The 15,356-nt window shown below is 45.1% G+C and overlaps 1 protein-coding gene across 1 annotated transcript; it reads right to left on the bottom strand.

Annotated features, from left to right (window-relative positions):
- Nucleotides 1–3,020: 3,020 nt before the first annotated feature.
- LOC118836420 (chymotrypsin-C-like) lies at nt 3,021–13,774 on the bottom strand. The gene is made up of 8 exons (XM_036743724.1): nt 13,741–13,774; nt 9,625–9,716; nt 8,641–8,738; nt 7,100–7,222; nt 6,034–6,170; nt 4,575–4,720; nt 3,433–3,585; nt 3,021–3,035 (listed from the first exon to the last, which is right to left on the bottom strand). Exons 1-8 carry the CDS (start codon nt 13,772–13,774, stop codon nt 3,021–3,023), a joined length of 798 nt encoding a protein of 265 aa, XP_036599619.1.
- Nucleotides 13,775–15,356: the final 1,582 nt, after the last annotated feature.

Raw genomic sequence — 15,356 nt, 5'->3', positions numbered from 1 at the left:
CTTCCTTTCTTTTTCTTCCTTTCTCTCTCTTTCTTTTTCTTTCTCTCTCTCTCTTTCTTTTTCTCTCTTTCCTTCTTTTCTTTCCTTCTTGCTTTCTTCTTTGACATTACCATTGCTACCCCTCAGAATAACTCTGTATGGTGGCCATGTCCAAAAATGTATGTCTTCTTCCTGACCTGGAGTGTATCATCTCTCTGCTAGGAGGTGAGTAACATGTATGTGTAAGAGGGGACTGGTACGTATATCAGTGCGTAACTCCCCTACTGGAAGCAGGCTCCCAAGCTTCATTCACATGAAGACACCAGCACACTGTACACGTATTCTGCACATGCTCCAGTCCTCATCATATGTAGGCCCCATCAAAAGCTCTCTTCTCCTTACACCACCATGCCTCTCTGTTGTATCTCCAAATCTTGGCAGAGAAGGCACACTTCTAATCTATCTTCTGATCCCACCTTTCCCTCCCAAGTTCCTTTAGTGGAGCAGCAGAAGACTAGGGCAGCCCATTTGCTTCCCCTTTCCCTTTCCCTCTCTTCCACTGCTAGTGAGCCTCCTCCCTTTTCTTCCCTGTCCCATCTTTCTATTTTCCACAACCTTCCACCTCCCCTCCTCCCGCCATCCCAGCTCCAGAGTTGACAAAGAATGTGGCCTCCAGAACAAATTATTTAATAAAACAGTATCCAATCAAATTTTGGCACCTGAGACAAAGTCCTGGGTGCCCTACCTTAGTTGTGACTCTGGCAGGCTGCACCCATATACAGTAGAGTTGTGCTGGGGTGTAGAGGTGGGCATGGCCTGGGTTTAGTCCTCCATCCTCCAGGAAGCCTTCCCTGACTACTGTAACCCAGAGTGGTCTCTTCTTTCTTTACACACTTATGGTAAAGGTTTTGACTGTTCCACTAAATCCTCTGTAACACTGGTTTGAGTTGGAATAAACATGGTCAAAATAACTTATCTATCAATTCCTTAAATTGAAATGATTTATAAAATAAGTCATTGTGTTGTTAATCATTTTGAGTGTGTTTAGTGGTAGCCAAGAACACTGAACTTGGAGCCACTTGATTGACTCTGACACTTCTAAACTGGATGACCTTGAGCACCCAGAAACGGAGCCTCAGTTTCTTCATCTATAAATTGGGGATGATAGCACGTGTAATCTCTACCTCAGGGGGTTCTAATGAGGAAAGTTATTTGTCTACCTTGAAGCACAGAGAATTGGGGGTAATGGCTATCAGTGCTGTTGCCTTCTTATCAGCTAGGTGGCACAGTGTATAGGGTACCAGGTCTGGCAGGAAGATTCATCTTTCTGCATTCAGATTTGGTCTCAGACACTTACTGGATGTGTGACCCTGGGCAAGCCACTTTACCCTGTTTGCCTCAGTTTCCTCACCTGTAAAAGGAGCTGGAGAAGGAAGCAGCAAACTATCATGGTCTCTTTGCCAAGAAAACTCCAAATGGAATCACGAAGAGTTGGACACAGATGAAATGAGTGAACAACAGTGAGGCCTGGGGAGGATGTAGTCATTTGGTATCTCTCTTTAAGCCTGGAGACAGCTTCTCCTTGGTATATACCACTGTGGTATACACTGCCACCACCCTTTCTTACTTGACTTTGCCCAGGAACGGTTTAACCCCCTCTCTTGACCCTCCCAACCTCCTGGGGCTGCCTGGGCCATCCCGAGCCTACCAGGGATTTGACAGCACAGTTTTTATAGAAGAAGCAAGTGATTTGGAGACAGAGGCCTTGGGTATGAATCTCAATTCTGATGCTCGTGTCTGTGAACAATTTGTTAGTTGGCCAGTCAACAAATCAACAAGCATTTAAGCCAGAAACTATCCGAAGTGCTGAGGATAAAGAGAATGGCAAAAACAATCCCTGCCCTCAGTGAGCTCTTGTTCTAATGGAGAAACAACATACAAGTATCTAGACCTATAAAATAGAAATGCAGAAATGTTAAGTACTACCAGAAAAAGGCACCAGCAGCTGGGGTAGAAGGTGGGATTTGAGCTGGGAATTAAGGATGAGGAGGCAGAGGTGAGGAAGAAAAGCATATTCCTGGTGTGGGGGTCAGCTGGCTCAAAGGCACAGAGATGAGAGATGGTGGCTTGAAGATCAGTGTACTATAACATAGAGTGCCAGGAAGGGAATAACGTATTAGAAGGCTGAAAATTTAGGAAGGGGCCAAGTTATGAAGAGCATCTTGTAGAGGGCAGCTCTGAGAAAGTCCATTGTGGGATAAAATACAGGCCAGAGGCCTGTTCTTGCCCTTGGGCTGATAACTTGGCACGTGGGCTCTCCATCCGCCACCTTGGCATGTACGTGGTGCTCAGGATAAAGGCTCTTCAAGCCTCTTCAGTACACACGTGCACAGGAGCTCTCTCCAAAACCCCATGTGCTAAATACCACCTGTGGGCTATTAACAGGATATTGTTTACTGCAAAAGAGGAACAAGGGCACGAGGGAGTCATGCATTATCCAAATGCATCACAGGTGGATTTGTTGATTCTGCTTGCCTAAAAGGGTATATAAGCCCTGTCCCTCAGATTAGTAAATGGAGCTGTTCTTTACTCTCCCACCTGGCCTGTGTTCTGTGTTCTTCTTTTCACTCTCCGTGGCATTTGGCCATCTCCGGCCATTTTGGCACCACAGCTGCTGGAGACAGCATCTTATATAGGATCGTAGAGTAACAGGTCCTTTCCCCTCTGTGGATCTAAGTTTCCTCATGTAGCTTGGGCTAGGTGATAATGAAGGTCCCCTCCAAGGCCTAAATCCTATCAAGTTTATTAATCCTCCAGAACTATTCTTGTAGGAAGGGGGCTGTATTCTAGGTAGTGAGCAGGCCCCATCAGAGAGCCCTGACCTAGGGGAAGAGAAACTGAAGGAAGGCATCCAGACAACCAAGCAACCAACTGTATATGCAGGAGAGGAGACTTTATTGAGAATCCAAGAAGGGGCTGAATGGGAGTGTTTATTAGGGAGCATCTTCCAGGGGATTCCCAGTAGAGAGGCTGGTGATCATTCAGAGCAGCATTTTCTGGAAGAACAGAGAATAATGTGAAGACATTGACTGCCTTGCGGCCTCTTCAAGGGGCCCAGAATACCTCAGCCCAGGACTCAGAAGGCCTGAGCTTTGGCTTCTCCTGCCCTATTCTGGGCCATATTCTTGACTGAATAACACTGGCCTCTTCCCCCAAGTCCCTGGCTTCTCCATTCTACCTCACCAAACCTCTGTCCTCAATGAGTTTTGTATCCCCACAGCTATGTCCTCATCCTCCTCACTGAGTTCCATACTCCTTCCCTGGACCTCAATCTGGCCATTCCCCAACCTCCTCCCATGCCCTACCAGAACCTCCATCCACCTCATTCAGTTTGGCTTTTTATTCATGCTGATGTATGGATAAATGAATGGTTAGACTTATGAATGAACCCACCTCATTAATCCAGTCAATGTAAGCAGAGACCCGGGTGAAGACTGTGGGCTTCTTGGCTGTGTTGCAGGCAAAGCCAGGACCAAAACTCACAATACCTCTCACTTCCCAGGCTCCATCTGCAGCCTTACAGTTCAGGGGTCCACCTGAGTCTTCCTGTCCTCAAGAAATATGAGCATTGGTCACTAGGCAACTTAGAGCCAACAAGAGAAGATTTCTGCTCCTTCCATCATGTGGCAGCTGTGGCTATCTTGATATGGCCTTGCATTTCTATGTGACCTTAGGTAATCACTGCCTTTGTATGTGCCTTGGTTTCTCCAACTCCTCCTAGCTCCCATCTCTGCCAGCATCTTTGAAATAGAGCACACTCCTCTGAGGCAGGAGGATATCAGGTATTGGCTTGTTAACCACTTAGTTTTCAGGTATTGGTGCTGGCAGTGGGGTTGATGATGAGGCTGGAGATGGTAGTGGTATTGGTGGTGATAAAGATGATGATGGTGGTGGAGAAGGTGATGATGGAGACAAGATTTGTAATGCATTTAGCACAGGGTCTACAGGATACTACCTAGGCAGTATATAAACAATTATCCTTTCCCTTGCTCCCCCAGGGATGGAGATGTAGGACTGGTGGTGGGAGTAGGGGTGATGGTGATGAAGCTGGTGATGTTGGTAGTGATGAAGACAGTGGTTGGTGTTGCTAATGAAGAAGGTCATGAGGATAAAAATGATGGAGTTGTTCCTGATGGGTAATAAGAGAAATATCTTACATTGCTATTGTGCTATATGGTTTGTAAAACACTTTTTCTACATTACCATGATGATGGTGATAGCATGTGTCTATTTGTAGGGATAGCAAGGGAATACATATGAATGATTGATTTTGTCAAAGGGGCAGTCAATGGTAATGTTGGGAAGCAGAGAGGAGGAGGATGGACCAGTATTTGGCAAGCTTGATTATGGCAGATGAAGCAGTATCTGTGGCTTCAGGCCACTCTGGTTGCTTTCCCTGCTTCTAGGAAAGGGCTTCCTAGGTGGTCTCCCCATGAGGCTGTCAGGAAGTGTAAAGCTCTCTGAATCAGCAACCATAATTCCCAGAAGGCCCAGCCTCTTCCATCCCTGGCTTGCTGTTGAGCAGTATAACTCACACTGCATGCTGAGATGATTCCATCTCCTCCAGCACACACCATGTTTGGGGTCACCATGCTGTTCCACCAGTCTCTCTGACTGCATGTATCATGGTCCACTGTGGGCAGTAGGCCTTGCTGGAGAACATCAGCATTGGGGCCATTGGCTAGGGAAAGAGAGAGCAAGTCATGACCGGATGCTCTTCCCATGGCCCCAGAACCCATCTGCCCCAGACTCTTAAGGTGTTCTCACAGAGATAGCTGGTGCTCAAGCAGAGAGGGCTTGAGGAAACTCAAAGGAATTCTACATGGTGAAAGGATCTATATCACTTGGGATGGGGATTTCAGGACTTAGGTGATCTTACTCTTTCTGTGTTAACAGAAGCCCAATGTCCATTGTAGGGAACGATAGGAAAAATGTCAAAGCTGGGAGGGCCTGAATGTCAGAGCTGGGAGGTCCCTTAGGGCAGAGAATATCAACCAGGAGGGGCCTTAGAACACAGAATGTCAGAACCGGGAGGGCCCTTAGAACACAGGTTGTCAGAGCTGGGAAGGCCCTTAGAACATAGGATTCCAGAGCTGGAGGAGCCTTAGAACACAGAATGTCAGAGCTCAGAGGTCCCTTAGGGCACAGAAAATCAACCAGGAGGTCCTTAGAACAAGGAATGTCAGAGCTGGGAGGGCCTTTAGAACACAAAATATGAGAAGTGGGATGTCCCTAAGAACACAAAATGTCAGAGGTGGGAGAACAAAGAATTTTGAAGCCATAAGAGACTGTAGAACAGAGAAAATCAGAGTGGGAAGGGTCCTTAGTGATCATTTTGACAAAACCCTTCATTTTACAGACAAAAAAACTGAGGCCCAAAATGATTTCTCCTACATTACATCGTTAGGCGTCCCACTATTCCCTGACGTGGCTGGACAATGTCTGTAGTGTTTGTGTTCAGTTCTAGGGACTCTGTTGTAGAATGGACAGAACCAAGATAAAGAGTGATCAGTGGTGAGAAGGGAGTCGGGAACCCTTGCCACCTGGCAGAGGTCAGGCAGGAACAGCCGTGGAGAAAGTCACGGTCCTGTTGTTCTTATATATTTGGCTTTCTACTAAATCCATTGCTTTGGTGGAAGTTGCTGCTGCTGCTGAGCTCACTGAGCCCTTTCCCTGATTGATTGTATGAGATCCTGGGTCAATGTCTTAACTGCTCTGGGTCTCAGTTTCCTTACCCAGACAACTCCAACAGTAATACTTGTATTCCACAGGGAAGTCAGACAAATAAATTGAGATGATACAAGCAAAGGAGCATTGAAGCTAATATAGGCACAATATGCATACAAGGCTTCTTCCTCCAGGAAGCCTGCCCTGATTAGCTAGGCCAGATTATTGCCTGGGGCTCCAACAGTTTGGCATTAGAGTTTGACTGTGCAGTGCCCCTCCCCTCCAAGAAAAGATGGCTAAAAGGAACCTAGAAAGCCTTGCACTCACTCCAGAGGAGGCCCCAGCCAGTCACATAGCAAGGATAGTCCTGAGGCAGCAGAGAGTCCTGCGGGGGCAGGCAGGCCACCTGGATGGTGTCACTCAGCTCCACAGGCTCAGCCAGCTTGATGAGGGTGATGTCATTGCTAGGAACAGAATTCAAGAATCCAATTCTAGACATATGGATGAAGCAACTACTGCTGTGTGCAGGGGCCCTGAGCTTCACATAGGGGATTTGTTGTTATTGTTCAGTCATTCAGTCCTGCCTGATTCTTCATGACCTCATGGACTTTTCCATGGGGTTTTCTTGGTAAGAAGTCTAGAGTGGTTTGCCATTTTCATCTCTAGTGTGTCTTCAGTTTACAGATGAGTAACTGAGGCCAACGGCGTTTAAGTGATTTGCCCAGGGTCACACAGGTAGTAAGTGTCAGAGGCCATAATTGAACTCAGATCTTCCCGACTCCAGGTCTCATGCTCTAGCTACTGTACCACCAAGATGTCCCTTGAATTGGGAGATGAAGAGCTGAAAAATGTCCCAGTCCCTGCCCTCAAGCAGCTTACCTTCTACTGGGATGGTAAGGAAATTGGCAGGAAGAAACCTGTCCTGTTGGATGATGAGAATGGAGGGGGAAAGATGGTGAGAATGTCCCCTGCTTCTTCCTCTCCAGGATGAAAGAGCCGTGGGTTAGGACTCACAAGGCTTACCTAGCTTGGCCACTGACTTACTATATGACCATAGATCTTTGGGTTCAGCTTCCTTATCTATAAAAGGGAGACAAGAATCCCTGCTTGACTTATCTCTGAAGGGTCCTGAAGGGAAAGCTCCGTGTAAACCTTACTGTGTCAAAAAAACCCACCAAAAACTGCACTGTTACTATTATAGGAAAGAGATGTAGCAGTGGGGAGGACATTTCAATAGGTGGGAGAGGATTGGAGTTGTTATAATCTCCAGCACCTGGTTAGAGCTGGTAGCATTGGAGATGGATGATATAATGGAGGCCAGCTTTCTGTCTCTAGCCTTGAGGGCTGGCACCATGTCTAATAGGGCAACAGTGCCGGCATGGAGACCACTCACCTCATCTCGAAGGAGTCCCACTTCTCGTGGACAAAAATGGTATCCACAGCCACTGCCACGGAGCCAGCCTCTTCCTCCACCAGGTTACTCTTGCCCAGCAACACTCGGTAGGTTCTGCTTTTGCTGGACAAAAGGAGTGGGGAGGGAATCTGATTCCATTTGGACCTGGCTCATTCATGGACCATAAGCCTTTAATTCAATTGAACAAATGTTTATTCTGCAAGCTTCTCCCTATCACCCTCACTGACCTCTTAGAGAAGAAAAGGCATGATCATTGTCTTCAAATGTCTGAAGTGCTATAAGGAAAGGATTAGATTTATGTCCTAACTGAGAAAACTAAGACCAACATATGGAGTCTATGGAAGGTAGATTTTGGCTCAATAGCATCACGCTCTACCAAAAAATGTACAATACTTGAAGCCAGGTTTAAATCCTGATTGCTGTGAGACTATGGGTTCAGTCTTTGGACTATGCTACAGACCACCTAAGCAGAAAGCAGAACTGGATGAGGAGTTTGGGAAGCATTATCTCCAATCACCGTGTCACAGAGGTTGGAGATTGTGAGTCCTCATGGGGCACTGCCATTAGCCAGATTTGTGGACCTCTGATTTTTCCAAAAGTATAGTAGCTGGTCAATTTTTTACTTGACTGAATGATAATTTCATCCTTCAGATGAATTCATTTCCAAAGGGGAAATACCCTTTTTGTTTGCTTATATTTGTTCCCTGCTACTTAGTATGGTTTCTGGCCTGGCCTCTTGTCAATTCTTAATCAATGTTTTATCTACCTACCTTTCTCTGTCTCTCTCTCTCTGTCTCTCTCTCTCTGTCTTTCTCTCTTTCTGTCTGTCTGTCTCTCTCTCTCTCTCTCTATCTCTCTGTCTCTCTTTTATATGTATATATACATATATGTAAATATAACCACCTTCGTATCTCTAGCATGTCTACCTTCCTCTATCTATCTTTCCTCCTACATACATCCACCCATTAATCTATTCAGAATCCCGATTCTCACCAGCAGATGATCGATAGATGGATGGATAGATAGATGTTGATAAGTAGAGAGGTATGCAGATAAAAGTTAGATGGATACTGTTAATAGGTAGATATAAATAGATAAAGCAGTGATTAAGAATTGACAAAATTCTAGGCACTGAATTAAATGCTGGGGATCCAAGTCCAATCAAGCATGACAGTCCCTGTCTACCATTCTAATGGAAGAATGTTAGTTACTTTGTAACAGCAAAGAATTTGTTGCTGTGGGTAGAGATGCTGGGAACCTTTGGAGAAGTCACTATTCCATCTTAGGATCTGTGATAAGCCTGGACTGAGCACCTGCTGGGGATACTGCAGTGGAGATCGGGAAGCAGGTTGGACCAGGAGGACCTGATGTTTTTGTCCTGCTCTGGGGGTCTGTGTTGGTGTTTCCCCTGTAAATGATATCTAGGCAACTTTCAGATCCCATTGTGGGTAGAGGGAAGACAGACCCCCGTATCCTTCCTCTGTGCAGTAGGAGCCATAGCCTGGGGCGGGGGGACTCACCTGATGCAATGGGCAGCAGTCAGGACATGCTGGCTGGAGATCAGGGTCCCTCCGCAGGTGTGTTTATAGGTGTCATCCTTAAGGTACTGGAGGGAGATCTGCCAGCATGGAGGGATGGTGAGAGAGGGGCAAAACTCAGGCAGGGCATTTGGCCCATCCATGATTCCTGGCTGTTGTTCTAACTTTAAAAGCCTCAACAATTTTGGATCATAGATTTTGGGGAACAGACCCCAAAAGTATCTGGTCTACCATTCTCATTTTACAAATAAGAAAAATTGATGACCAGAGGAGTAAAGCAACTTGAAAAAAATTAGCTACTGCCGATGTATCGGCAGGCCCAGGATTTAACTCAACACTGTTTGTTTCTGACCTTAGCAGTCTTGGATTACACCCCAGTCTTTCTACTGAACCCCATTGCTAGTCTCCCTCTGTTGGGGTAGGCCTAGAGACATCCTTAGTAACTCACACTTACATAATGCCTCCAGATGATTGGCAGTATAGAATAGCAGATTGAGAGCTGGACTCCAAACCAGGAAGCCCTGGGTTCAAGTACAGCCTCTGACCCCTGCTGTATGTGTGGCTCTGGGCAAGCCACAACCTCTAAGGGCACCAGACAGCTCTCAAAGACTATAAATTGCCGAGAAGGTGCCAACTTGTATTGGTGGAGGGAGCTGCCTCATCTGGGAGTTTGTTATGTTAATGAAATTACAGGCCCACTTCCTATCCCCTTTCAAGGTCACCCTAAAGCACTATATTAAGACTCTGTGTAGTACATAATTCAATGATTATTAGTCCATATTTTACAGATTCAGATGAATTAAAAACTGAGATGGATTGAACTGAATTTTTATGTTTCTGGAAAAATAGGATTTGAGTCTCAGCAAAGCAGAGAGTGGGAAGGAAGGGGGGCTGAGCACAGGTAAGGCAGACCCTCTGATGCCAAGACTGCCATTCTGCCCACTCTACCACACATGGCTTCCTTACCTGCCAGGGCCAGCTGTGGGGCCTGGCGTCCTCTCCTCCCACCACCCGGGTGGCCAGACTGGGCAGGTAACTGGGGACACCACAGCTGGAGACTGGAAGAGAGATCACAGAAGCCTACATGAGCCATGTCAGTCATAGGGGGCCCGGGATAGCTGGTATGGAGGTGTCCTGACTCTTTATCCCACTGGACCTTTTTCAGCAGAAAAGAAAGTACTTGACTGAAAGATAGTCACAGATGAACTGTCTGGGATGTGTCTGTAGAGGAGGTAGAGGCTCTCTGGCTCCTACTTACCATAGCCCAGGAAGGCAATGAGGAGGACAGAGCCTTACATGGTGCCGGTGTAGGAAGTCAGTGACCACTGTGGCCGCTTGAGAGGGTTCTTATAGATGGGTGTCTCAGACTGGGGTCTGAGCCAAAGCTGAGATCACACTTTGGGGAGGGCCAGAGCTCCTGATAAGGGTCTTGCTCTGACCTTCGGCTGATTACTGTTTAATGGACTAAGAACTTGCTGGGGACAAGCAAATATTTTCTACAAACGTCTGAGAGGGACTGGGAGCCTCAAACTAGGAAGTATCCTAGAATTCATTTAAGCAAATATATTTAGCATCTACTTTGTACAGAGTATCCGGCTTTGAAGTCTAGATAAGATTCCTGGCTGGGAACTACCTACCTGGGACTATTGCAATGGCCTTCTAATTGGCCTCTCCTTTAAGCCTCCCCACCAGAATCATCCTACATAAAGCTGCCAAAGGGATTTTTCTTAAGCCTGGGTCTCACCTACTCAACCAACTTTAGGGATTACCAATTGCCATTACAATGTAATAGAAATGTCTCAGTCTTTTAAAGTCCTTTGTTACTTGCCCCTAGCTTATATTTCCAACCTCATTTCTACATTAGACCCCCTTCCCAGATGCTTCAGTCCAGCCACAGGGTCTGTCTGGCCTCTGTCCACAGCCAAGTCTCTGTTCCTCACACATGGCACTCCCTCTCCCATCATTTTGCACTGGCCATCCCCCATGTCTAAAAGGCCATTCTCTCCTCACCTCCTTCCCGTGGAATTTCTCACTTCCTTTAATTCTAAAGCACCATCTTCTCCATGAAGCCTTTTCTGATGCCCACAACTGTTGGTACTCTCCCTCCCCAATAAGTGCCTGATATTTATTTTCTATTTAATTTGTATGAAAGCCAGTGTTCTATAGTGGTTACAGGTCTGGCTTCAAGGTCAAGAAGAACTGGGTGCAAGTCCTAGTTCTTATTGTGGTTATGTGTATCCTTTGTTTGTCCTTTGTTCTCAAAAAGGACCATCCCATCAGGAAGATGATGCCATGACTTGCAAATGAAATGGATTTAAGTGAGGGAGGGCTGTGCAAAGGCACCAGCCTTACTTTCTCCTCCAGAGCCATCTGGGTCTAGTGTCCAGATATAGATCAGGATGACTGGAGATGGCCCAGGAAGCAGTGGGAGACCTTGGCCTTTTTAAGCTAAGGTTTTTCTGAGTTCCCACCTTGACACAGGCAATGCCCATTCAGTGATTAGGGCTGTTTAAGAGGTGAGCCAAGAGATGGCCCCCCGTAATGGCAAGCAAAGTGGGACTTTTTGTTGTCTTTTGTTTTTATGTGCTTCTCAGCACTAAGGCAATCAAGTGCCTTTGAGTCTTGCCCTTGTTTGAATCAAGAGTCATTGATTGGAGCAGTCATCAAAACTACCTGGACTGGCTAAGAAACAGAGATGTGGATCAGTGGAATAGGATAGGAACACAAGATGGAGAAGTCAGTGACTATAGCAATCTACTCTTTGATAAACCCAAACAGGCCAGCTTCTGGGCTAAGAATTCACTATTTCACAAAAACTGCTGGGAAAATTAGAAAATGGTAGGGCAGAAACTGGGCATAGACCAATATCTTACACCATATATGAAAATAAAGTCAAAATGGGTTCATGATTTAGGAATAAAGGCTGGAACTATAAGCAATGTGGGAGAGCAAGGAATAGTTTACCTATCAGATTTATGGAAAAGAAAAGAATTCATAACCCAACAAGAGATAGACAGCATTACAAAGTGCAAAATGGATAATTTTGATTATGTTAAATTGAAATGTTTTTGTACAGAAAAAGCCAATGCAACAAAGATTAGGTGGGAAGCAGAAAACTGGGAGAAAACCTTTACAACTAGTGTCACTGATAAAGGCCTCATTTCTAAAATATACAGGGAACTGAGCCAAATATATAGGAATACAAGCCATTCCCTAATTGAGAAATGGTCAAAGGACATGAACAGGCAGTTTTCAGAGGAAGAAATTAAAGCTATCTATAGGCATATGAAAAAATGCTCTGGATCACTACTGATTAGAGAAATGCAAATCAAAACAACTCTTAGATACCACATCTCTCCTGTCAGATTGGCTAAAATAACAAAACAGGAAAATGATAAATGCTGGAAAGGATGTGGGGAAATTGGAACATTGTTGCATTGCTGGTGGAGTTGTGAGCTGATCCAGCCATTTTGGAGAGCAGTTTGGAACTATGCCCAAAGGGCTATAGATATGTTCATACCCTTTGACCCAGCAATACCACTTCTAGGGTTGTATCCCAAAGAAATCACACAAGCGGGAAAAGGACCCATATGTACAAGGATATTTATAGCAGCTCTTTTTGTAGTAGCCAAGAATTGGAAATCAAAGGGATGCCCATCAATTGGGGAATGGCTGAACAAGCTGTGGTATATGAAGGTAATGGAATACTATTGTGCTATAAGAAATGGGGATGATACGGACTTCATAACAACCTGGAAAAAACTACACGACATAATACTGAGTGAGCTGAGCAGAGCCAGGAGAACATTATACACAACCACAGATATATGGATTCTGTGAGGACTAACCCTGACAGACTTTGCTCTTCTCAGCAACACAGTGTGCAAAGACAACTCCAAAGGACTCATGATGGAGAATGCTATCTACATGCAGAGAAAGAACTATGAAGTATGAATGCAGATTGAGGCACACCTCATGCTCGCCTTTTTCTCCCCCTTTTTTTTCCTCTCTTTTGTATTTGTTTTTGGGTTGTGTTTTTTTTTTTGGTTCTGTTTCTTCTTTCTCATGATTTATTCCATTGGTCATAATTCTTCTCCACAACTTGACTAGTGTGTAAATTAATTCAATAAGAAGTTATAGTTGGAAGTTATATGGGATTCCATGCTGCCTTGGGGAGGGGGGGGAGAGAGGGAAGAAAATCTGGAACTCAAAATTATGTAGAACCATGTGTTGCAAACTAAAAATAAAAAGAAAAAATAAAAAGGAAAAAAAAGAGTCATTGATTGGAAACAATATATATGATGTGGTGCTAGTCAAGATTAGAGATCTTTCCCATGCCCTTTTGCCAAGTAGTTGCTAAGCCTTAGGCCTATACCCTTTTGCTAAGTGGGTGCCAAAACACAGGGCCTTGAGGTTAGCATTTTCCTTTGGGGGCTCACTCATGGGAAGAGTGTTCATGTGATTTGGCCAGAGGAGACTCTGGGTAGACATTAAGGAGCCCCCCCCACCCCCCACTTTGAAAAACCCAAATGTTTTATTTCTGGTAAGTATGTATGTAATGTCTTGGTCAGACAGCTAGAAGTCTATCTGTTGATTTGTATTATTTGCTCTGTTTATATAACTTTTGCTTGTAACTTCTGTTTGTATTTTCTCTGAAGTTCAGGGTGCTGACTTTTTCTCCTGAACTGAAATGAGGTTGTAAACCCCTTAAAGTTGCTTTCCTTAGAAAAGCAGATCAAAGAATCTGTGCTAGCAGCCCTCCTGTGTGCTGGTGTTATTGGTTTTACACCCCCACAGCAGCTACTAACAACATTGTTGTTACAACCCCCTCCTGCCCCCCAAAAAAAGCAAACTGGGAGGGGAAGACCCTTAGGGTTTCTGGCCAAAAGACAAATGATTACTATTTACATTCACTCTGAGCCACCAGGGCCTAAAAATAACCATAAAGTTGTGCTTTGGCAGGGACCTATTTTGTCCAATCTATGAGAGTCAAAGTGAATTGGGTTTAAGGCATGTAGAAATTAAGAAATGTAGCCAGTAAATCCCAAGATATCAAGGTAGGTTTCAGTCATCAATATTTACCTTCCTTTGGGCAGACCACTCTCAGTAAGGACATGATGCCCCATGTGGAGTGAGGAGAGGAGAGGAAAGGAAAGGAGAGGAGAGGAGGAGTTGTGTTGTCTCACTGGAACCAGCCAGTTGGGTCCCCTGTCGGGCAGCTTGGACTATGTACAGGTTGTGGTTTGTCCTTTGTTCTCAAAGAGGGCCATGACACCACGAAGATGATGCCATGACTTGTGAATTGGATTTAAGTGAGGGAGGGTTATGCATAGTCACCAGCCTCACTTTCTCCTCCAGAGCCATCTGGGGCCAGCATCCAGATATAGATCAGGATGACTGGAGATGGCCCAGGATGCTGTGGGAGACCTTGGCCTTTTTGAGCTAAGGTCTTTCTGAGTTCTCACTTTGACTGAGGCTAGGCCCCTATTTCTTATACATGTTAGATATGTGACCCTGGGAAAATTACCTAATTTCTTGGTGCTCTAGGTAACTCTCTAAGCCTATAAAAATTGTAGAGAAGGTGCTTAGGTAAGGGAAATCTCCTCCTCTGCAATCCCCCTGTATGGTAAGAAAATCACAGGTCCAGTGCCTGTCCCCTAGATTTAACTGGTGGATGCTCAGAGATGCACACATCATCTCTCCTAATAGAATGTAAACTCCTCGAGAGTAGCGATCACTTCATAATGGGTCTTCGTATCTCTCAAGGTCACAGAGCAGGTGTTTCTGATGTGTTTGCTCATTGGTTGATTGATTCCTGCCTTTATGGAGGTTATAGTCCAAGAGGGGGATAAAACACATACAGATAGATTACTCTGACATCTGAGCAGAGCGTCAGGGAGGTGTAAAATACAGTGTTAGGTGAAGGCAGTGGTTGAAATTCATTCCTGAGATGGGGAATCAGGGAAGGCTTCCCAGAGGAGGTGACCTTTGGGTTGGTCTTGAAAGGATGGGTAAATATTTAATAGGGGGAAGGAGAACATTTCAGGCACAGGGAAACAATATGAACAAGGCTGTAGAGCCAGGAGAATGCAAGGCTCGTTCTGAGGGTCTGGTTTGGCTAGATCCTACAGTATGAGGAAGGGAGTCATATGAGAAATGACTGAAAAGTTGGAGTTGTGCTAGATTGAAGGGGGTCTTAAATGTCATACAGAAGAGTCCAAACTTAACTTTGGAGATTTTGAGAAGATAAGAAACATGATCTGATGTAATGTAGTACATTGGAAAGAATGCTGGCTCTGGAGGTAGAGGTCCTGGATTCAAATTCTACTTCTACTGGTTAGTACCTGTGTGATCTTGGTCAAGTCATGTCCTTAGATCTTAACTTCCTTCTTGGTAAAATAAGAGGTTGGACTAGAAGACCTGAGGTTCTTTCCAGCTATATAGCCATGATGATCTCATCAGTCAAAAACCATTTATTAAGTATCTCCTGGGGTAGGTAAGTGGTGCAGTGGATAGAGTGTCAGGTCTGTAGTCAGGAAGACTCCTCTTTCAGAGTTCAAATCCTGCCTCGAACATTTACTCGCTCTGTCACCTTGGGCAAGTCACTTAACTCTTTTTGCCTCAGTTTTCTCATCTATAAAATGAGTTGGAGAAGGAAATGGCAGACCTCTCCAGTGTCTCTGCCAAGAAAACCCCAA

Source organism: Trichosurus vulpecula, chromosome 2 (assembly GCF_011100635.1).
Source record: "Trichosurus vulpecula isolate mTriVul1 chromosome 2, mTriVul1.pri, whole genome shotgun sequence".
In the NCBI taxonomy this organism is placed as follows: Eukaryota; Metazoa; Chordata; class Mammalia; order Diprotodontia; family Phalangeridae; genus Trichosurus; species Trichosurus vulpecula.
This window is presented reverse-complemented; position numbering and strand designations above follow the sequence as displayed.

Coding starts and splice junctions, on each gene's coding strand:
- LOC118836420 (XM_036743724.1), bottom strand. CDS start 13,774: ATGTCCTTACTGAGAGTGGTCTGCCCAAAGGAAG. Junction 7,223..8,640: donor ACTGCTGCCCATTGCATCAG/GTGAGTCCCCCC, acceptor CCTTTTGTCCAG/CAAAAGCAGAACCTACCGAG. Junction 3,586..4,574: donor GAATCATCTCAGCATGCAGT/GTGAGTTATACT, acceptor TCTTGAGGACAG/GAAGACTCAGGTGGACCCCT.